The 23,564-nt window shown below is 41.7% G+C and overlaps 1 protein-coding gene across 2 annotated transcripts in view; it reads right to left on the bottom strand.

Moving 5' to 3' along the window:
- rsrc1 (arginine/serine-rich coiled-coil 1) overlaps positions 1-23,564 on the bottom strand; it is a 125,069-nt gene that overhangs the window by 74,509 nt on the left and 26,996 nt on the right. For both annotated transcript variants that reach the window (XM_073488036.1, XM_073488044.1), the window contains exon 5: positions 5,330-5,366. In XM_073488036.1, coding sequence (XP_073344137.1) covers positions 5,330-5,366 — 37 coding nt within the window. The remainder of the gene's footprint in view (positions 1-5,329; positions 5,367-23,564) is intronic.

Here is a 23,564-nt window from a genome sequence, read left to right as displayed (position 1 = left end):
TCTCTCTGAGCTGTTTTTCCACCTCTTTATCCTATACAATCACATTAGAAAAGAAGAAAGACAAAGAAATACAAAGAAAGAGATACAGCGAGAGATAAAAAAGAAAGTGTCTAATGAGACAATTAGAGTCCAAGAATGATGAGCGAAGTAGAATAAAGAAAAGAAACAATTATATATAATTCTGGCCTCTGAACTTGCCCCAACTTCTTTTCTTTTACACTAAGACGACTTCAGGTCAACTCACTCTGAGACGACATTTGTCGCATTCTTGGTGTGTGACTGAGTGTGTTGTCCTGCCCCTCAGCTGCTGTTGCCTGTCTGTCAGTAGACCAATGAGGCTATTTGCCTCTGTAAACTCTTCAACTCACCGAGGGGCACTGAGACGACATCAGCCTTCCCTGAAGTAAGCCATGTGTACAGCAATCTGGAGACGCATCAACAAAAGAGATCCACCCTCTTCGCTTCTACGTTCCTTTATCGGATAAAGCAAACACGCCTGCTTATGATGCAGAGAAACTTTGTATAAATAAATTGTTGATGCTGTGTAGAACATTTTTAGAACAAAATGACGAGTGTTGCGTGTGGCAGCTGTCAGAAAAGTAGTGGCTTCAAGAGCAAAATATTAACTTGGGAGAGCCAGTTTTTTTTTTTTAAAAAGTTGACAAAAAAGGATTAGTAATTTTTCCATTTCGTTGTCCTGTCTAATCATGATCTTTAAAAACATAATAGGGCAGCTTGAAGAGAGTTTTTCATACTTTACTGTACTGAGGCAGAAGTTGTGTCATGTATCCCTGTATAACTTCACTCAACAAGTACAATGATTTCATCATTATGATGGCAGTAACATCAAGTTAAGTAAGTGAAATTACTGATATCTCATTTTCATACAGACACCGTCTGATGAAGGGTTTAAAGGCCATTTGGGAAACAATAGTTTGAATTCTTGACACTTGGTGCTTATAGCATCTGTAGAGGGATAGCAACCCAATACAGAAATTAAATGAAGCATTTCTCTGGCAACAGCTTTAACCTAGAACCAGATATTGTAACTTAGCGGATTGTTTGAACCGGATATTCTGGAGAACATTATGTGGGTAAGAAATCCTTTGGGAAATTGCACAAGCTTAAGACTTAAAGGGGCACTATGTAGTTTTGGAGAAAAATGTAAACTCAGAATTTTTATATTTACAATATTAATGAGGTAATGATACAAGTCAGTTTGTTTATTCAGTTTATTCAGCCATTAAAAAAGGGAGTTTGTGTATTTAGTTTGTTTAGGCATAAAAATAAAAAATCAGTCAATGAAGATCTTAATTTTCTGATTAAAATGTCTTCCCCAAAACTACGTAGTGCACCTTTAAGGGACCACTTTAAGCTATTGATGCAAAAACACTTACAGTATAATGCCTGTATTAGAAAATAACTATATGACTCTATTCAACACAATGTTAGTAATTTACAAGCAGACCCTGAATGCAGCATATAGAGTGGTTTGTTGCAGGGTGGCACAGAGTGAGAACAGAGTCCAACAGCCTTGACAAAACTTGAGTTAAAGATAAGAATGGACTCCAGTTTGAGGGGAAAATGTATTTTTCCCCCCGTTTTTGTTCTTTTGTCGACTTTTTGTTTACAGGACTATAAACAGCAGGAAGTCAGAGTTTTCTGACATGTCAGTGAGTCAGGTTAAAGGTGAAAGTAAAAGTGAAGAAGAAGAGGTTTGTATCAGGGCTTTTCTGGTAGTTTCTGAATTGTTACACCTATAACACTAAACTGACTATTTATAGTATACTGAATATACTGACTACATTTGTCCAGGATGTCATTTAATTATAACATCTATTCCATATAATCGTTTTTTTCTTTCCCCAAAATAAGAGCACAGGATGAGTGCCTAACGATTCCACTTACACCTTCTTGTTGCTTTTACGTAAGGCCTACTTTGTCCCGTCAAGGAATAATGCAAACTCTCCACTGACGACACAGATGTGTCACTTTATTTTTCTGTGACCTCAACTCAACCTGCAGCTCTGGGCTGACCTGTACACCAGCTTTTCCTGCTCACCACTGCATCTTATTCAAACACCCATCTTAGGACCGATGACGCATCTCCCTTTCCCCTGTTCTTCCTCTACACCCCTCTTTCTTCTTCTCTTCCTCCCCAGGCAGTGTGCACGGTAGAACGATGGGTACAGCTGCTGATTGAGCCAGTAATCCTGATGAGGCTGATTCCTCATGTATTGATTGAGCTGCTGGCTTTCTTCTACTTCTCTCTAAGAAGCTGTGCATCTGGACTGATTAGCTGCTGTAGGCCACCTCTTTCACTATCGCTGCGTTTCTCCCAGAGCAAGGAATCATACAACTCAAACTTCAGTGCTTTTGTATGTGTGTTTCATGTGTGTGTGTGTGCGTATACAAAAGCAGAAACTAACGCAGAGCACTGGGAGCAATTAGCTTCAGTCTTTTTCTCTGTATTGCCACTGATAGCGTTGAGTCAATCTGCTGAAATACGAAAACAAAACAAACACGAACAATAAAACAAACCTCAGACCACATACATCTTAATTGCCCGCCTAATTACTGCAGCAGTCATTCACTCAGACTGTTAACTTAACAGGAGGAGGTACCGTTAGTATTCATCATGAAAAATCAAGCACAAGAATTATTTGAACAGAAGCTTGATTGTCACATCAGTGTGGAAATTTAAGTTTTTGTTATGAATAAACAACAGACTCTGACAACTTTTGAAACTGATTTAAATTAATATTAGGAAGTAAATCATCATAAAAAGAGATTCCATGATAGAGACCAGGCCCGAGGTAGCTGATAATATGACTAGAGCTTGGCGACACCATGATAAGTGTCAATATGGTTGGTGCACTAATCTTAAGAGCAGTACATCAACAGAGAGCCATAAATGCCTGTTTAGAAATCTGCAGGGATATATGTGTGAGGTATAGAGGGAAGCAACACTTACAACAGCCCGGCAACTCCATCTCAGAGGGAGACGAGCTCCATTATTTACGGTTCTCCGTCCCGAATCGTAATCAGAGTCTTGCGCTCCCCAGGCAGCTGACTACTGGGGTGCAATCTCCCCATAAGCATAAACACACCCATAAATTCAAACACTCAGTATTCAGGTATTCAAATTCCCAGAGACATATATACAAAAAGTGCACTGGTAAATATACCAATGTGTGTTTGTGTGAGTGTGTGCGTGTGTATATGTGTAATTCCTGAGCTACCATGATAAAGACGAGGCAGTTATTAAGAGCCAAATGCAAACATGTTATAATCTGTCCCCATAGGTCCACTTAATGCAAAAACCACATAAAACACACATGCAAACCAGATACACTAACCCCTGCCAAGAAACCTAACGTTAACGCTAATATACACAATACTGTAAACTCCAGCTGATTGAAAACGCTGCAGCCCAGACTCATAACCAACAGGAGGGAACACATCTCACCTGTTTTAAAAACACTTCATTGGCCTCCCATTGCATTTCAGAATATATTTTTAAAATTTGAATTATCGCTTTTAAGAGATCCAGAATATGAAGCTGATTTCCTATGAGCCTTAATCCAGCCTCTGATGGGTCATTCCTCGCCACTTCTCTGTCAAAACTTAAAACTAGAGGTGACTAAAGGTGACCGGGCCTTTTCTGTCAGAGGAAAACAGGTAAGCTAACACTTTGTCTTCTTTTGTGCCGGTTTAAAAAGTAAAAACATGAAACATAATTTGCGACTTCTTCTATATATAAAGTAGATATAGAGATATTTGTCCGCACTGACAGTATCACCCTGCAGTATCACTTGTGTCATATGGAAATGAGTTTGCATTCCTTCACTTGCTTTAAGAGACAGTCTCATCTCAACATGAGTCACATTCTGCCTAATGTTTGCCCAGATATAACTGTCAATGCACGTATTGATTAATGCTGTTTATGCATGTAATCCTCTCCTGAATAATTCACACCACCTTTTATGGAGCACCACATCAATCACACCTTCCGACCCACCCACAGACATCTCCAAACCCAAACCAGACCATTACTGTATCGTGCACTATATTTAATGTCCCTCATTTTAATTTAAGTGCGTGTCTGAGTGAGAAATCTATATAACATATAGGGCCCTCATAACATAGTGGAATCATAACTGTGCATGTAATAATAGTAATCACTCCACTCTTAAGTCTACTTCCTCTTCAATGAGAGTTCTGAATACAGTCAATAAAAGCATTAAGGAACAATTCTGCGAGTGAGCTTCACAACGTTGAAAGCTGAGGTCAAACTTTATCTTATCTGCCGCTCGCTCAAGTGGAGAGTTACTGCGAACTGTGTGAATTTCGGGGTCAGTCATTTGTGTGGCATATTCAGGGTCATTTGCGTAGCACGTGGAGGGGCGGGGGGTCATTTGCGTAGGGTGCTGGGGGCTGCGGTTTAGTATGCAGCGAGGCAAGGGAGGGAGGGCGCGCGACATCCACAGAGAGCCGGGACCCTCGCTGACCCCTGTCTATAATTCATCCCTTGGAATATGGGGCACATCAAACCTCAGTTCCTTCCCACCCAAAAAGAGGAGAGAAAACCTTTTCACTTTGTTGCACAGCACTCTGACCCCGTATTAAAGCGACTAGCAAGAGGAACCTTGGAAACGTTGGCTATTAAATTTTCAGATCTGTCCCGGGAGAGCGTTTCCAGCAGGCCCTCCATTCATGGATGGGAGAAGACTGAGGGAAGGCCCCATGCTGGCAGGAGGAGGGAGCGGCAGAAGGAGAGAGGGTGTGTGTGTGTGTGTGTGTGTGTGTGTGTGTGTGTGTGTGTGTGTGTGTGAGAGAGAGAGAATGGTTCCAACATTCATGTCTCAAAAAATATTATCCTTTCATATTTCTTTCTATCCATGTGCAAACAGGTATGCACACATGCACAAATCCTGCAAATATCCACAAATAATTAAGAGGGAACACAGTGGATAACCTGTGTGTGTGTGTGTGTGTGTGTGTGTGTGTGTGTGTGTGTGTGTGTGTGTGTGTGTGTGTGTGTGTGTGTGTGTGTGTGTGTGTATGGGCAGAATTGGGGATAAATAAAACGCTAATATAAAAGCTGGACCAGACCCTCGGGGAGACACAACCCTCCCTCTATCACTGTTTTCTCTGTCTCTTTCTCTCCCTGCCTGTTAGCTGCAGGTATTCAGCTCCGATTCCGGAGGTTTCATTAGGGATGCAGATATCAAAGTGTGTCTCTCTGTATGTGTGTGTGTGTGTGTGTGTGTGAGTGTGTGTATGTGTGAGGGATAAAAGGGGGAGGGGGGTGTCGAATAAAACTTACCAGATGTTCTAATCTGCCTTTGATGTTCGCGGCGTCCCTGCAACACAACAACACATTTCCCCCACTGTAAATAAAGTGCCGACACAAAACGTCATTTAATAAAAAGAACATTTTTGCAGGCGCATACACACACATCAATACACACAGCCACCAAAAAATACACACACACACATGAGAGACAGAAGAACAAACTCTATTCCAAACGCTGCAAATAATGATTATTTCTATTGTTAATTAATCCATCCACTATTTTGTTGATTAGTTGATTCATTTAACAAACAGTTTCCAGAGCCCTGAATGATAAAATTAAAGGGGCACTATGTAGTTTTGGAGAAGAAAATCAAACTCAGAATTTTAATATTTACAATATTAATAAGGTAATAATACAAACTCAGATATATTTATCTTTTCCATAACTGAATAAACAAGCTGTTCTCAGAGGAAAATAAGGTCCCCAGAACACTGTATGATGCTAGAAAGGTGGCAGGGTCCTATCGAGCGAGGAGTCAGCAGATGACATCAAAAAGATTTTGGTTAATCAAAAGGACCAAATAAAACGGATAATGAATAAACATCCTAATTGTTCAGACTGAAGTGCGTGTGCGTGTTTGCGTCGACACCAGACAGAGGTTAACTAATACTGTCGCAGCACTGCTGGCAGTCATAACAATAATAATTTCCAAGTACAGAGAGAGAACTCGGAGCTTATTATCTGTGAATTAATAAAAAATGTGTGTGTGATTATCAGGGTAGCAACGGCAGAAAAGGCGAGCTGGGGAAGTGGAAGAGGAGGAGGGTGGGGGGGGGGGAGCAGTCGGTTTTAAAAAGAGCAAATTGGCAGTAAATAATAGATGCAATTTTGGCACATTTCAAATTTGCAGCAGTGGAAATCAACAGATCAAGAGAACACAAACAGCCCCCGTCCCCGATCCCAGCACCCCCCTCATCCAACTCTGGCCCCCATTACTGACAACTCCACCCTGGCAGTAGCGTTTCACTCTCTCTCTGTCTCTCTCTCTCTCACTCTCTCCCTCACTCTCTCTCTGTGTATATGTGTGTGTGCTGAGAGGGAGGAAGGCTTATCGACAGGCTTCAGTTGCTAATGCAGCCAGCAGCATCACAGTGTAAATCTACACCATCTCTAAAATTACATACTGTCTAATCCATCCCACCCTTCCCTACTTTCCTCCATCTATCCGTCCGTCCATCCATCCATCAGGCCCAGTCCCATACCCAGTGTGACCACAGGCCTAAGCCGTTCCCACATCATCAACATTTCTAAATAATGGTATGAAGGAATGACAGAAAACATAAATATTAACAAAAGTAAGAAACAAGAAGGAAAAAAAGAAGTCATGGAGATGTTTGCTTGTTTATTCTTTGCTCTGTCAGTGAGCCACATGCAGACAAGTCAACCACTTAAGGCAAACTTCATCTAGCCGTAATTACATTACATTCTGACAAACACCCCGCCACATTCATTATACATGACGGGCAAGACATTTGTTACCGTGGTGACAGTGTGTGTAATCCGCTAATGAAGCGCAATTAGTGAGAAACAATCTAACACAGGGGAGACGCAGCGCTCGATCCCTCCTCCTCCACTCATTTCCCTTCGCTTTTTTCTTCCCCCTCTCACTCCTTTTTTATAACCACGTCTTTTTTTTCTCCCTGTCTTTTATTTTTGTGATTCAGCCTTTATTAAGCTCTTCACTTGCATTTAATCTCTCCACTCTGTCATCTGTTGTCTTGACTTTATCAAGGGCAAGCTGTCCGGCGCTGTCCGCACCCGGGCCGAAGGGATCGCTCTATCCATTAGACACACACACACACACACACACACACACACACACAGCATTTTACATCCTCATCTCTCTTTTCAAAACATCATATAATCTGCTGAGGTCTTCAGGGACTGAGCTTTCCTTTTCTCCTTATCTCTCTCTTCCCTCTCTCCCTCCCTCCCTCCATGCCTTCAACGCAGAGGCGGCATCGATTTCTGAATTACGCCACAATATTAAATAATTAATATACTTGCCATGATTGATGTTTTGCATTAGGCCAATATTAGGTTATCAATCAAAATCCACTTGGTTTAATGTAATAATATTGAAAATGTGTCAGTGCCTGTTCATCCAATTTGTAGTGGAGGCAAGCCAGATAGTAATGGTGGTGTAGCACAAGGCCTCAGAGACACTGTGGCCTGCTTACTACAACCATAGGAGCACATTATAGCCCGGGCACGCAGCAGGCAGAGAGGGAGGGAGGGAGGGAGAGATGAAGTGAAGACATGGAAAGACAGGAATAAAGCAGACAGACAGTGATTCGGGATTCATTGTGACAGGTGTAGCGGTCACGTCATGGATTTTAGTTTTTCTTCCATCGAGAAACTGTGTGGCACATTAAAAATCTTACAATACAATTATTATAATTACAAGCAGCAATACAGCCTACTATTTTCCCTGTAGTATGCCTATAATAACAAGTTTGTCAACGATAGTCCATAGTTGTTTTATAATCATCTGAAAATAAGAGGTTGTAGACGAGGTAGGTAGGGTTGGTGGGGTTGGCTCTTCCTGTTTATATGACCTTGAGCAAGAAGCCGTACCCCAAGTTCTCCAAATACTAGTTGCTTCAGGTACAAGTCTGCCAAAATGAATGTAATGTTAAACCATTTAGTCATCGACCTGATTTAGGAAAATGTTGGTACAATAGGTCTTTTTCACAACTGACATTTTGGCCGTGTTTCCACAGCTGGAACTTTTCCTGGAGACTAGGAACCTTTCGTGGAAGTAAGTGCGTTTCCACCTACGGGATCAGGGTCTAAATTATGTTCCAGGGCCATTGTTTTATCCCCCAAAAAGTTTTTGTTCTGGAGGTAGTGCTTTCAAAAAATACAGGTACTTTGGGAATAGAGCTTGCAGCAATGAACATTTCTGATTGGTTGAATATCACAGTATTTTATTTCAGCCACCATGTTTGTTTTTTGTTCACTGTGCTTCGTCATGTCAACATGGAGTTACAGCAGAAAGCATACAATAGTTGGACAGATGACAAAGTTGTCGTATAGTCGAACGGACTAATTTGTCTAATCTTCAAAGGTCTTTACACCACAGTGGAAAAGCACACAACAACGGGCTGAAGTTTTTCTTGAAAAGTAGTTTCTGGGACTAAAAGATTTGGGTACTTTGGATAGAAACAGAGCTTTTGACTTGCTATTGTAGGAAAAACACAGTAGGCATCAACGATGGCCCAGTAAGCTGTGACACTGAGCCAACATGCAAAGGTTTCAGGGCCCAGAAACTGAAGTAGCTAAACACATTGCAGCCGTCATTAATTTAATCACTTACTCCGCTTTTGTCAAAAAGCTTTCATTAAAAAGATAGAACAAATACTTGATGTTCTGAGTCTTCAGTGTCTGAAGATACACGCACAAGTCACAATTGTGTATTTTCACGCTCGATCAAAAGCTTGTTTGAAAAAAAATCTAAAGAGGTGGGCGTACAAAAAAAGCACAAGTTCAATCTGTAGTTCCACCAACTGCCCTACTTTTGCCAGCAAATGCGCATTAAGATGGAGGGAAGTTAACCATTGTTCATTGTGCATATACTATCCACATTGTAACGATACAAAGCTGGTTCAAAATCGGCAAAGTTTCCTCTTAAGATGCCACAGCCAATGGACATTCAATGAGCTTCACAGCTGTGACCTGCCAGGACATGTGGGTGAAAAGTCTTTTGGGGAATTTCTGGGACTGAACCACCAATCAGGTGAGTTAAAAGGCGAAACGTTGCATCATTCAGTTTCCGAGATTTTGGGGTATTTCACATGCAGGCGGCCTCCCTTCATTAAAGCTACAAGACAGAAAGACGGAGACTGGCAAGCAAGAGAGGAGGGAGGGGGAGAGACAGAGGGAGAGTAATGTGCTGTTTTTTCCGGGAAATGGTAATTAGTTATCCAAAGTCAATTAAGTAAAACTGGACAAACAAGTGTGAGTGTTAAACAGAGCCCTGGCGAGGTCAATATTGACCAATTTAACATGGTCACTGGATCCATCACACTGTCTGCATTTTTCTCATTCCAGCTCTTTTATTCCCCTCGCCTCTCTCATCTTATATCCACGTCATTCCCTCTCGCCGTCTTACCCATGCTTTCTCTCGGCCTCTGTCACTCAAAGTACATGTTCGGTTCGATGGTCTCATTCACACTAACGAGGATCTTTAAGCTGTTGCCTCATCTTACCTCATCTATTTCCCTGTGTCTCTCTTCGCCTGTCATTTTGTCCTCTCCCAATCACCCACCTGCCTCTCATTCTCTGCTGTCTCTCCCCCACCCCACCCCATCCCTCACCCTCCCAAACCTCTGCGCTCCTGCTAGCAGACAATTAATTACAGAGCCGGCACCAGATGAGTTGTCATTTGTGGTCAAGTTTCTAATAATTGCATTAGGTCTTCAGGTTTTTCAGGTCCCCTTATTTCCCTCACCCCCTCTCTTTTTCTTTCTCTTCCTCTCTTTGCTTGAACCCCCCTCCTCCTCTTCCTCCTCTTCTCCCCCCCCACCCCTTGACACGGCGGAGATAAATATCTTTAGTCAGTCAATGGAGGCGACAGAGGGACTTAAAATGCAGAGGCAGTCATTTGATTTCCAGCTAACAGAGCTGCCCATTAGCCCAGCACTCATCAGCCATGCATTACCTCTCAGGGCTGCTGTCCTGAGTGAAGCTTTAACCCTTTCACTGTCCATTGCTTGCCAGGTTTACCACGTAGTATCAGGCACACTTCGACTGGATCTCTTCCACTGGCCATGTTAACCCTTTAACTATCTCCTACATGTGACAGCAACCACTTACCTGTCAGCAGGCAGTAAGCACAGGCATACAGGTCAATCGAAATTATGTGTTAGTTTCACTTTTTGTGGCAATGCCCTTTTTGGATCCTAGTATTGTACAAATCTGGTGAAACAATATTGAACCAGAGCGCATTTTAAGACATCCCTGCAGGCTTTCAAAATCATATATACATTTACTGACAAAAATTGCAGAATTTGTCTTACATGTTCAATGAAAGAGCTATTTTAAGGCTCGAGTTATGTTACAGTGTCCTCTTCATCCTCTACATGAAGAGTTTGAGCTTCTCCCCTCCGGGCAGAGACTTGGACTACAAAAGGCCAGATCTAACAGGGTGAATAATTCTGTTATCTCTATGATGACTCAGCTGGTGATCAGTTTCCTTATTTAACTACTGGGGGATGATGATGTTTTTGGCCATGGCTAGGTTTCGGTCAGGTTTCCTGTTGTCAGTTCATACATTCATGTTTTATGCCTCTTATTATGTTGTTCATGTACCTTAGTTGGCTCTGCGTGTGTTCTCCATTTTATCTGACTGCAAGACAAATTCCCCCCTCTGGGACAATGACCTGAAAGTTGTCGTCAAATCTAGGGGTGTAATGGTACACTTGTAATTTGTCCGACTGTTAGAATATCTGTGAATGGCGTCGTTGGAACGGCAACTCAGAAAGTCAGAGAAAAAGCCAAGTTGCCAAGTTCACGTCATATGAAGCTGAAATATGGCTGACGAAAGTAAAAATTGGGTGATGGTAAGAAACCTTTGCCAAAGTTATGTATTTCATAGTCATTGTTATGTTTCCTTTGCTCTTCCTTGTCACTCATATACTGGAAACAGCTGTCAAAGTATTGTTTAAACGCTCTGAGCGATAAAATGCAGGACGACTTCTTTTTGGCGTCCACGTTGATCCCACATTCCGACATGATTGTGTACATATTGATTACGTCATGAATATACAGAAGTTGGAAGAATGACTTCCCAAATAGGACCATACGAGTACAACGTGAATGTAGCATAAGGTTAGGTTTCGTTTTCATTTATTTTCAACTGAAGTTTGACAGAATGAAAATGTTTTACATTCAGAGCTGCAACTATCGATAATCTAACTCATCAATTACTCCTCTGGTCTGTAAAATCATTAGAAAATAATTTAACAGCTCGTCAAAATTTCATGACCACGGAATTCAATTGCCCGTTTCGTTTGATTGACACTTGTAATCTGAAAAAAAAAAACAACAACTTAAAAGTAGTTAAATATTAATGATCTGTCGGCCAGTTTAATCTTGTAATGCCTAGAACACCGCATGGACGTGCATGTGCTAACTCTACAAAACTCTTCAATATGAAATCACAAGTAGGGGTTCAGAATTAAGCTTTTTTACAAAGATCACCAACCTATTACCATATTTTAAGCCCGACTCGGCTATTTCTTCTTTCATAACGTGTACAGCAGACTCTCAACCAGATACCCGTCATAGATAGTGAGGAGAGGAGGGAAAAAGAGAAGCAGTAAAAGGAAGACAGGACACTGTAACGCTATGAAAGAGACATCATTCATAAGAGTGTGTGTGCGTGTGTGTGCGCGCACCCCATTTGCCACAGTTGCATGCCTTGTCAAGCGTGTCATTGAGCATTCATATGTTGTTTGACTGCTGATAGAAAGGCAGGCATATTTATTAAAGAGTCAATGTGATGGGGACACCGGAGCAAGCACAGTCACATGCACACACACACACACACACAAATAAAACACACAATGCACGAATACACAGTCCACATCAGTGACATCTGCCTGTTTAACTAATAGAAGGCAAAGGCTTGATATTAAGTAGTCGAGGGACACAGACACACATACACACTCACACAATAATACAGGGAGCTCAGCTTTCCCCCAGGCCTGATTGCCATCTCCATAGCTCCTTTTTAACAGGGCTGCCAATTGAAATTGAAATTGTATTCTTGTGTGTGTACTATCAGAGCTACCTCTCAGGGTTTTATACAGCAAAGAGGAGGGCTTGGGGGAGACACACACACACATGCACGCACGCACAAACACACACACACACACCCACAGGAAGGGATAATGCAGGGGTAAGTCAGGGGCTGTCACTCTCCCATGCAGAACACACAAGAGGGAACAAAACACAGACTTATGCTTCTATGCTTTCTATGTAATTCAGCGTGCATACACACACAAATGCACGCATACATTTGCGGTTCACGAGTGTCCGCCCCCCCCTTTCCCAATGGAGGGGGCTCTACTTTAGCATAATCCCAAAATGGTGGAGAAAAGCAGTCCATTAAAAATGGGGCTAACAAATTCAGCACTTAATGTTTCTCTGAGGGAGGGTTAAGTGCAGTCAATAAAAAAGTCAGAAAAGGAGGAATAAGAAAAGAAGATGGTGATTTATGACCTGCCTTTCTGCTCTCTGCGATTAACACACACGCACATTCACACCTGTTCATATGTGGCCCATATCTGACACCTGGTCGTGGACAACACACAAGTGAAAAAGAGTGCTAGGAACACTTGTGGAGCAGGACTTGAAGGACTACTTTTCTAGAAACTTCACAAGATTTGTATTACATGTCTTGTGGTTACTGAACATCCTCAATTTCTACTAAGAAAGAGGTGCATTATTATTACCAAGCCTGTGTACAAAAAGTTGCAGATAAATCATTTATATTCAAAAACCTTAATGATAAAACTTGGTAAGGAATTCCACTACAATCATTAGATCTGTCACTTAGTTAATTCTGATGCTCTCCGCATTGAATTAGGAGGTGCCCAAAATAGCTCGGGTGTTATAATGGTTGAGAAAACACGGCTTTTTTCAATCTAAATCTTAGATGTGAAACAATGTTATCAATAACAAGGTTTCAGTCGCATTTTGAAAAGGAAAGCAAAAAAAAAAACTGTCCCTACTTTAGGCAGAAGGAGACAAATGAGGCCTTGTGCCACAAGGCATTTATTTTGCTATTGAAAAAATAAATCATGCATCAGTACTAGATTATCATGGTTGATGAACCATCTTCAACTCACTTTAAGGCAGGAAAAACTCGACGGACCCACAAATCCATATACACACGTATCTAAACACAGATTAAACACCATAGAGCGAGCTTGTCTCTCTATAGACTGCCCACATCTCCCTCTTCTCAGCCTATACACACTGACTCTGTGCTGAAGGGAATTGAAAACCGGGGCCAAGTTTTAAAGAAAATTGACTTCTTTTTAGTGTGTTACATAGAGGGAGAGGGGGACAAAGACAGAGAGAGAAAAAGCAAAAGGGAGACACGGAGAGCAATCAATTTCCCCGCGGTTTCTTCAATAGCCGGCAGTCCTTTTCATACCTCCCAATTAGAACCTTTCCTAATCAGAGAAATACCTCCCCGTCATTGAGACAGAGACAATGACGCTCCCCAACATTTTCCGCCTGCTCCAAAACTCTGTAGATTGCAGTACCGGTATACAAAGAATAAAGCACTGGGCTGTACTGCAGGGGGGACGCTTGTGTTAAAATCACATGTGGAAATCTTTTGGCTCTCCTCGCGGCCCCAGAAAAACTGATGGGGAACAATGGCAGCCCGGCACAGCATCTGTCATGGCACAATATAAAAAGATGATCTTGGCATCGAATGGACAAAAAAAAAAAAAGAACGAGAGAGAGGGAGGAAGACGGGGGAGTGGAGGGGAGGGGGGGAAGGGGAGGGCCGGGCGAGAGGTAATTCATTTGCAAATCAGGCCCTGGCGCTCAGGTCTATTTCAAGCTGCCAGTGGGTGCCAGGAGTTAACAAGGTAATCAGTTTCAATCCTGCCCTTCAATTGTACATCACACCCTCATCCAGAGAATACCCAGGCCTTTCTATAGGGGCAGAGGGGGGAAATAGCAATCTGGCTGCCGGCTGGCTACACACACACACACACACACACCTGAAGACAAGTGTGTACACATATACAGGCACCCACGCATTTGCACACGCACACACACACACACCTACCTACGCAGACAGTGTATTAACAACCATGTATCCACAATATGTTCTTGCAGGCTACTGTACCCAGAAGTAGAGCTGAAACAATTAGTCAATTTATCAAATTAATTCAACAGTTTTCATAATCGTTTAAGTAGTTTAATCAGGCAAAAATGCCAAATATTTGCTAGTTCTAGCCTCTCAAACTTAGTGATTTACCACTTTAATATGTTGTGTAGGAGTTTCATTTAAATACCTTTGAGTTTTGGACCATTTATGGGACAAAACAAGACATTTAAAGATGTCTATGTGGGCTCTAAGACCTTGTAAGAGCCAAAGGTCACTACATTTTTGAAACAAAAAATGTAGTGACCTTCAGAAAATCAAAAAAACTACTCAACAGATTAATTGTTAGGAAAATAATAACTAATTGCACAAAAGCACTGAGAAATGTTCTTTTATCATGGTCCTTCTTGTTCTCTCCCCTCATTTTATTTGTAAGTGCATACATTAATCCAAAATATTATGGAAACAACAATTTGTCTAATTCCAAGATCCAAATATCAGAAGCTGATTTTTTTTTAATAAAAGGTCAGATTTGTGACATCACAGCATTATGATGAAGTACTGTAGTGCTGCAGAGTTTCCCTGCCCTAAAAATCTTGCTCTCCAGGTCTAAGAAATATTTTACATATTGTGGAGGCCTAGGATATATTAATATGTATCTGTACATTTCTCTGTTTGTGTGCATTATGTCATAGCAATTTAAGTTGTTTAAAATTTGCCGGAAACTGACAGCATCATTTTTAGGTAGGACTGCAACTAACATTCATTTTCGATTAATCTTCCTATTATCTTCACTTTTAATGTATGAATTGTTTCGTCTATAAAATGCCCAAAAAAATTGGAAAAGGCTCATCACAATTTCGTTTGTCCAGCCAACAGTCCGAAAAACCAAAGAATCTTTATTTACTATCGTAAATGACAGAGAAAAACATCAAATCCTTATATTTACGACGCTGTAAAAATTGACAATCTCTTGTCTACTGTAAACAACTTTGATTTAAACCAGTTAATTTAATATAAGAAGTCTTCCTTCCATAGAAACTGTTAGTCAAAACCTCACCAAACGAAAAAGTAGTAAAGGCAACAATGCTGTTGTGAACCTGAAAGTGGTACATGCAAAATGGTAGAAAGAAAACAGCAAGCTACATTTATCCTAATCCCTTCTTCCTCGTGTCAGCTGTAACCGGCTGGCCGAGAGGCAGTTAGCCCCCGTTAGCCCCTCATCTGCATAATCAATATGACAACCTTATTTTTCTGATGCAAACAGGATTTTGCTGCTGAGCTGTGTTTGTTGATGTGTGTGTATGTGTGTGTGTGTGAGAGTGCCCAGTCTGCTTCTGGCCAGCCTCAGTCATGGCCCTCTTTAGCCTTAATTAGATTAGGTGCGATTATCCCGGCTCTACCTTACAAGTGTACAGGCGGGATAAAGTGGCCACAAAGGCCAGCCTGTCACAGGGAGCGGGCTCTGGTCTGCAGGTTATCAGGGTCCAGGGAGACATACCGCGTACATTGTTATTCATATCATCTACACACCGTTTTCTACGGTGCCTTTTTCACTTCTCTTCATGCACTGATCCCCCCCCCCCCCCCTTCTATGTCTGCGGTGTCAAACTGGCGTAATCACTGGCCAGGGTAAGTCTCTCTTTTTTTTTTCTCTCTCTTTCTGTCTGTCCGTCAGAAGACAAAACAACATGGCCCCGAGCGCTCTGCAGTCTGGCCAACAGGGAGAGATGTCAAGAGTGTGTGAGCCTGTAGACTTCAAGCAAAAGTGGTACAAAGAAAAGTTAACCTAAGTCTCACACTAATGCAAATAGACAAACGAACACAGCAAAGACTTACATGTGCACACAGATGCTTAGGACAGAACGGGTGCTACAGTTCACATGTTGACACCTTGCAAATGAAAGCCTACTCTAAGTCCGTAGCACAGAGTAATGAAAACTATCACAAACTAAAAGTTGGCTTTGAATGTCTGGTCAGAATCAGAATTAGGTTTACTAAATCTGTGATGAAATAAGTACTTATATAAATTCAAATTCAGCCAAGTTTAGACCATTTTATTTAGACAAATTTCTTGTTTGTCTTTTTGTGTTTAGATGATGGTTTTTGGCTTATTTTGCTCAATCAACAATTTGTAGAAAACATGTTTATATTTCTCCAAGTAAGGTATCAAAACAACTTCAGCGGCAGTGATACATATACTTTACATCAGAAGTGCCAAGATACAGCGTGACCATATAAAAACAACTCAATCTACATAACTATGACCCATGTATAACTGCAATATAGCATCATTCATTTGTGTTTGAAAATTCAACGACATGATTTGCTACTCCACTTCATTTTCTGAAGTACTCCACCATTTTCCCAAAAAACATTTCCCACGTAGAGCTCAGCACTGACAGATTTCAGTCGGTGAAAGTGAAATATTTCACTGTGTTGATTAGACAGCAGTGCCCGAGATATTTATACATGACTGTATATACTTTCCATGCCGTCAGATCTGGGCAAAGACAGAGGCAGAAACAGAGAGGCAGAGGTAGAAAAGGAGGAAAAGGACTGAATCATAGTGAGATACCGAGAGGAAAGAAAGATGGATGAAACCTGCAACGACAGAAAAGTTCACGTTAAAGCAGAGCAAAGTTTCTGACTTAAAAGGCAGGGACAAAAGGAATGAGTCAGAGGTGCTAATGCTTTAACGCAGCCTGCAGATACATACAGAGAAGGCTGACATCATCCTGATATTGTATCAGGTATGACTCTAACATGTATTTGAGCTACAACTGGCACTAATTCAATATCATCTTCATCATCAACGTGAATATTTCTTTCCCAAATTGATGTTAACAAGCAAAATGTGATTAAAAGCTAACAAAAAAGTAGAAGTAGTATACATGAGGAGTTCAGTTACAGATTGCTTTTTATGTTATTGTGACCTAACAATACTGTAAAACATCCCTTTAAATATTCTGAGAATGACTTTAGCCACATTGCCCAACCCCAGCGACAGCTGACATGTGCCCGACTGGCAAAAGTAGACAGCAGTGTGTGTGAATTTGTGTGTGCCAGTGAGTGAGAGTGAGACAGAAGGTAAAACAACTCTATTAAAGAACCGCAGGGACTAAAGGCTGGCGAGAGAGCAAGACGGAGCGCATGAGAGTGAAGGAGAGCATGAGTGAGCGAGACATTAGTACAAATGAATTAAACATCGGCCCAGAGATCTAAACTTGTGCTGAAAAAGTGGCGGGCTAAATGGGAAGGAGGGGAGGGGAGGGAGAGAAGGAGAGAGGCTTTGTAACTTTCCTGTGGCTGCTTAATGTTCGATATGAACTGTGTACGACCGCCAACTCAATCAGTGACACAAATAAACAAACACACACTTGTTTGATTGGTAACTGTGCTCACAACTCTTTTGTTTCTAAAAGAAAATATTTGTTGATTTCAAACCTCCTCTGAGAATGATTATTATACACTTCTCTCAGGCAATATTTACTTCCACGTCTGAGTCATGGTACTTAACTGTATGTCTGGAGAACTGTTTACCCAGTCTGAAGGAGGTATTCTTGTAATGATCAATGCCATTAGGCACGACCTGCAGAGCCGTATTTCAGCCTCAGAGGTTAAAATGCATGACGAAAGCTGCTCTCTGCCGACTGAAAAAACTCTCCACTGCTCTGCTCCCTGTCTCGTCTATCTTTCCCAGCTCTCCTCTGCATTACTTTGTCTGCTCTCTCAAACTAAAAAGAACACCTCTCTCTGTAATGTATTCTCACTCTCAGCCTCTCTCATAAAGACTTCAGTCAACACCTTTCCTTGCCCCTGGTGCAGATGAATAAGCACTGGAGTCTGGAGAAAATTAAACATTAACGGTGTGTCTCTTTTACACATCATTCTCCATAACAATCTTCTCTTTTAGCTCCCCTCCCTGCCTTCAACACCACTCTGCTTCCTGCAAACCAAAACTATCCAGCTTTTCCAGAGAGAGGGAGAGACAGAGAGAAAATACTGAGGGCAGAGAAACATATTTTGTCGACAAGCACATTTACATAACCCTCCTAAATCGGAGCTGGCCTGTCATGTTTGCTGCTCATAACCTGCTGCTTATAATCCTGCCTGCATCCTCTTCTGATCCATAAAGCAGAGCAGCCAGCCACTTCAACAGCAGCAGCCAGGACTGCCATCATGAGCTTCTGCGAAGACAGGGCCGTAAAGAGAGGGAGAAGAGAGGAGAGGAGGAGAGGAGGTGAGGAGGAGAGATGGATAGGATAGGATAGGATAGGATAGGATAGGATAGGAGAGGAGAGGAGAGGAGAGGAGAGGAGAGGAGAGGAGAGGAGAGGAGAGGAGAGGAGAGGAGAGGAGAGGAGAGGAGAGGAGAGGAGAGGAGAGGAGAGGAGAGGAGAGGAGAGGAGAGGAAATAAAAGAGAGGAACAGGGTAATTGGATTGGGGGATCTTCTATTTGGCCGGGTCTGGTCTCTGTCATCATGCTCCAGGCCTGGCTTCTCTCAGTGGCTACAGCAGGTCTCAAACACATCAACACACACAGTCACACACACACTCACACAACTCTAAACGTGTTACAGCGCTAAAATCGCTACCCAGTTCAGGAGGCAGACTGTCCTGTGCACCGCTAAGCCCTGCAGGGTGTCTAGTGTGTGTGTTTTTTTTCTGTGTGTGTGTGAGTGTTTGCATACTCCTCTAACAACTCACTAAATGGTTAAACAGATTACAGAGCGCACTAAGTGGATTGTCACAGCTCTCTATCGCTCGCTCAGGGTGTCTCTCCTGTGATTAAAAGTGGCCAAATTTCTCTCTCGCTCTCTGCACAAACACAAATGTGCACACAGAAAAGAGAGAGAGAGGTCATTCTGAGGCACATACAGCATCTCCTACAGTGACTGTCAAGACAACAAAAAAGTGTGATTCTTTTCAGCTGCCGTTAAGCTTTTCTGATAATACCCTATTAAATGCACGAATATGTCAGTGTAAATTCCTTCTAAAAATATTCAGCTGAATAAACGCATACATCTGAATCATATATAGGAATATTCACTGTCACAATCGACTGTGTCTTCTAAACTGTTTCTCTCCTTCATCATACAAGGGTCGACACTGTTGATAGGAAAATATTGTTTGACCAAAAGTTGATCTTTTCCTCCACTTAGTTCCTTTTTGTTGTTGTGTTTGTTTGTTTTTTGCAGGTCTTGCCAAAAAAAAGGGCAAACAAAAACCACAACAGACAGTCCCAGAGACAACCAGAAAAACATCCTCATCTCCTTTAAAAGCACAGTATGTAAGAGTGTATCCCTAATCAATACATCACATTTGTGCTTCACTCCTCAGTGGACGCTTTCTATAAAGTCTGGGACCCTTACTTAGTATACAGTATATTGGACTTACACTGTCATCTTCCGTATGACAGGGGTTTCCTCAACCTGTCAAGCCTGTCTCTGTACCTTTTCTGTGGCAAAAACAGCTTTCTTTTCTTGTTATGAGAGGTGGAGAGTGTTGGGATATAATGCCCACGATTTCTTTCATCATTATTTTTCTTTTTCACTCCTTCCTACCGATTTTGTCATGTAACTTCTGAGCTTGTCTTTTCCGTGTTAAATGAAAAATGCAATTAATATATTCTATTAAAAACACACACGCACACAGTATACATACTGTGATTTTTTGTTTTTTATAGAATACGTTAATTGCATTTTTTTTGGATACAGAATAAGGATCCATTGTCTGAACCAGAGGAGCAAACTATTTATTCCACTCACATGTCAATTACAGTTTACTACTAATGTTTTACTTTTCACAACAAGAGCTACAGATACACCAGTATAGACTGCATAAAAGCTTATAAGAGGGAGCTAAAATTCACTTATGGCCCTTTTCAACCAAGGTGGTTCAGGTGCTGGTTCGGAGTCAGTGTCTACTCTGGAACCAGTTTTTTGCATTTCAACAGCCAAAGAACTGGTTTCTCAGCCATGAAAACTGGTTCCAGAGTGACACCAACACTTTGCTGGTCTAGAAAAAAGACCCGCTTACATCAGAGGCTGGGTGTGGGGTTATCGTGACCAAGGACCAACTAAAACTGCTTATGGCATATTTTTAAAAAACAGAGCTAGCGTAGCATGTAGTGTTCTGACTTATCCATGGGAGATTAAACAAAAGATTTTCACTACGTACGCCAAATTGAAGCAACAGTGACCCGAGGACCAGTCATGTTTGGATACCAATAGGCATGCAAAGCCTGGAGCAACATTTGGTTTGCTTTGGTCAAAAGGGGGTATTAGACATGTTAGTAAAGTGCCATTAAAATAGCTTTTTATCAATTATTTCATTGTCAATCCTTTATTACAAACACAGAATTGAATTCTCTATTGAATACAAAGTAAAAAAATGTGAGTGTGCTGTTAACTATAGTTCTTTATAGGGAGTTTATTTGATTGTGTGCTGGAATAAAGATTCATGGCGCTTTGACGCAAAACGGTCTCGGGCAAGAAGCCGCATTAGCATTCTTTAAGATCCCATAATAATTCCATTATAACTTTATAATAGACTGATAATAGTTTTTAGATTGCTCACTCTTTCCTGCCTTGAACTCAGGGTCAAGGAGCCAGGTAACAGATCTGAACAGGGCATTTGTTCCGCCTTATGTGTGTGTAAATAAATGTCCATCTAGTGAAGATTGAGGCTGTTTTCTATCCAATCTATGCTCATTATCTGTGTGGAAAAAAGCAGCTAATGACTACATACAGCCATGGGCCAAGAAACACTACAGCTGCACCACTCTGTGTGCGCATGTGTGTGTCTACTGGGACCTGTGCGTATATGTGTGTGTGTGTGTGCTGTCCACCCTTTGCATGTAGGCATTACTCCTATTTCACACACACTCATCCAACCACCCAGCCCCCACCTAAACTACACACACACTTACAAGACACACATGAACACCTACTCCTCCCTCAGCTTCACCCATGTCTCTTCTTGCTCCTGGCCACTAGGCTACCCCCCTTGACGCACACACAAATAATACACACACTTACAGCTCATTGATTTAAGTCAATGTGAGTGTATCCTAACCTTCCGAGGACGGTGTTTGAAGTCTCTCTTACCTCCCCAGACCCGCTCCCAGAGCCAGACACAGCCTAGAGTCCTGCAAGAGTGCAGACAACACACACATCCATACATATACACACACACATAGCAGCAGCAGCCAGTGGTCCCATCCTCACCACCCATACACACACTCCCAACAGGCTGAGAGGATGCCGCAGGCAGGGGCTACATACGCGCAAACACACACACAAACACACTTACTTTCTCTGTGTATTACCAACACTAATGAGCTGATAGATGTTCAACAGAGGCAAAGAAGCAGACAATCATTTCCTCGGAGTGAGGCAAGGAGGGAGAGAAAATCAACAGCAGTGAGTGCGAATGTGTGTGTGCGCTTGTATCTGGGGTCTTGTTTTATTTTCTCTCTGCCTCGCAGCCTCTAGGCTTCCAGAGGTTAAGGCTGAGCGATGGAGCAAAGCTAGCCAAACCGAGGCCTGCGGGTCCTGATGAGACCCCTGTGGCGAGGCTGGGTTCTGTTTAGCTTGTCAGGGGAGAACACAGTAATGAGAGGAATTACTAAACAATCACATTCACAGAAAGAGATGGGAACGGGTGGGTTGGTGGGGACTGCTCTGTGGACAAAAGTGTCAGGAAAACATTCTTTTTTTTAAAGACTTTTAAAAAAGAAACTCCACCCTCAGAAAATAAGCAATTCTACGAGCACAAAGTAACACTGCTGTCGAGTGTTGCCCCTTGCTAGCAGAGAGAAACTCCTAAATGATTCTTTCATAGTCAAAGACATCAAAAAGGCTTTAATGAAAGGTAGGCAGTCATTTCATTTCTTTAACCCTAAGCTCATTATACCAGCTCCAGTTTTACATGCACAGGGAAAAGACGGCTCTCCGCTGCCATGAGAAGTCTCCACACTGCCCTCTGTGCCTCCGCTGCCCAGCCTCTGCCCAATTCTCACTCAAATGACATGAAATTGAGTCAGATGGGCTGATGCTCCTCCTGTGACCCAGCACAGACAAGGAGTTCAGCCTAATTGGACAGACCTCTCTGATTGAGGATGTGGAGTAAGGCAGCCAGCCCACGCTCTTCCACTACCTTAGTGATCGGTTTCAGAGGGAAGCCAATAGGTCGACGCCGCCCAAAGGAAAGAGGTGAAGACTTCTCTTGAAAGGCAGACAAATTCTTAGACGAAGGAGATTGAGGATGGTGACGGACGTGGAAAGGTAAGTAATGCAAGATACCTTTGTGTATGTGTGCAGAAAAAATGGGTCCCGACTGTACTCCATCCATACTCCATCCATACCCCAAATTATTTGGCCTGATCAAAGCCTGAACCTCTGCAGCACTTAATGATGCCAACACCTTTTAAAACATTGACATGTAATTACAAATATATTTTTTAAAAACCTGTTACTTGGAGAACAGCCATCTGTTAACTGTAGTTTCTACATTTCTGCTCATTAATTACAGGTGGGAATTGGTTCAGAACATCAGGTGAAGAATGCCGTTACATTGAAATTATACTTCTGTCAATTATCTGCCTGGGGGCAGATGTGCTCTTGTTAACACTGTTTGTTTCTCCTGGAAAAGACACTGACAAATAACATTAATGAAATACAACCTGACCTGACTCAAGCCACAAGCAGTAAAGGGGAAGTATTGAGTCCACTTGCATGTATGACTATGTTTAATATTTAATGTTTTAATATTGTACATGGTCCCTCTACAAAAAAAATCAATTAAATCAAATGCAGGTTGAAAATCAAAGCTATGCTGTGTACATGTGTGTTCATTAAGGCACTGTACTACACACACATTTTTTGAGGACAACAATGAAGAGAAAAGTCATTTGTTGCTCATCTTTGTAATTTGCCCATGGTATGTTTCAGTGAATCCCACTGGGTACATAGAAACATTGTTGAGTATCTCAGCCAATTCGAAACATTAAAAGAAAATTCAGAAAAGTTTAAAGCAAAAATAAACATACAAATAGGATTATAAATTTGTGTGAGGCTGGTCTTTAGTTAATGTATTGTCATAATTACCAATTAACTGACAGCAGGTCTCAGTTTCCCACACAAGTTTCTTCTTACACAGTGGGGATTGACTGATTTTTTAGGGCTGATATGATTCAGATCATAAGTAATCAAAGAGGGTGATGACCAATATACATTTGCAGTAAAAATGAAAATCTTAATGTTAAAATTTAGAATAACCTGTGATTGTTAACCCTCACTATAATTTGCCCAAGTACTGTGCTTAAGCACAATTTTGAGGAACA

Source organism: Pagrus major, chromosome 2 (assembly GCF_040436345.1).
Source record: "Pagrus major chromosome 2, Pma_NU_1.0".
NCBI classification, from domain to species: Eukaryota; Metazoa; Chordata; class Actinopteri; order Spariformes; family Sparidae; genus Pagrus; species Pagrus major.
Note: the sequence above shows the minus strand (reverse complement) of the source record. Positions and strands in the feature narration are given on the sequence as shown.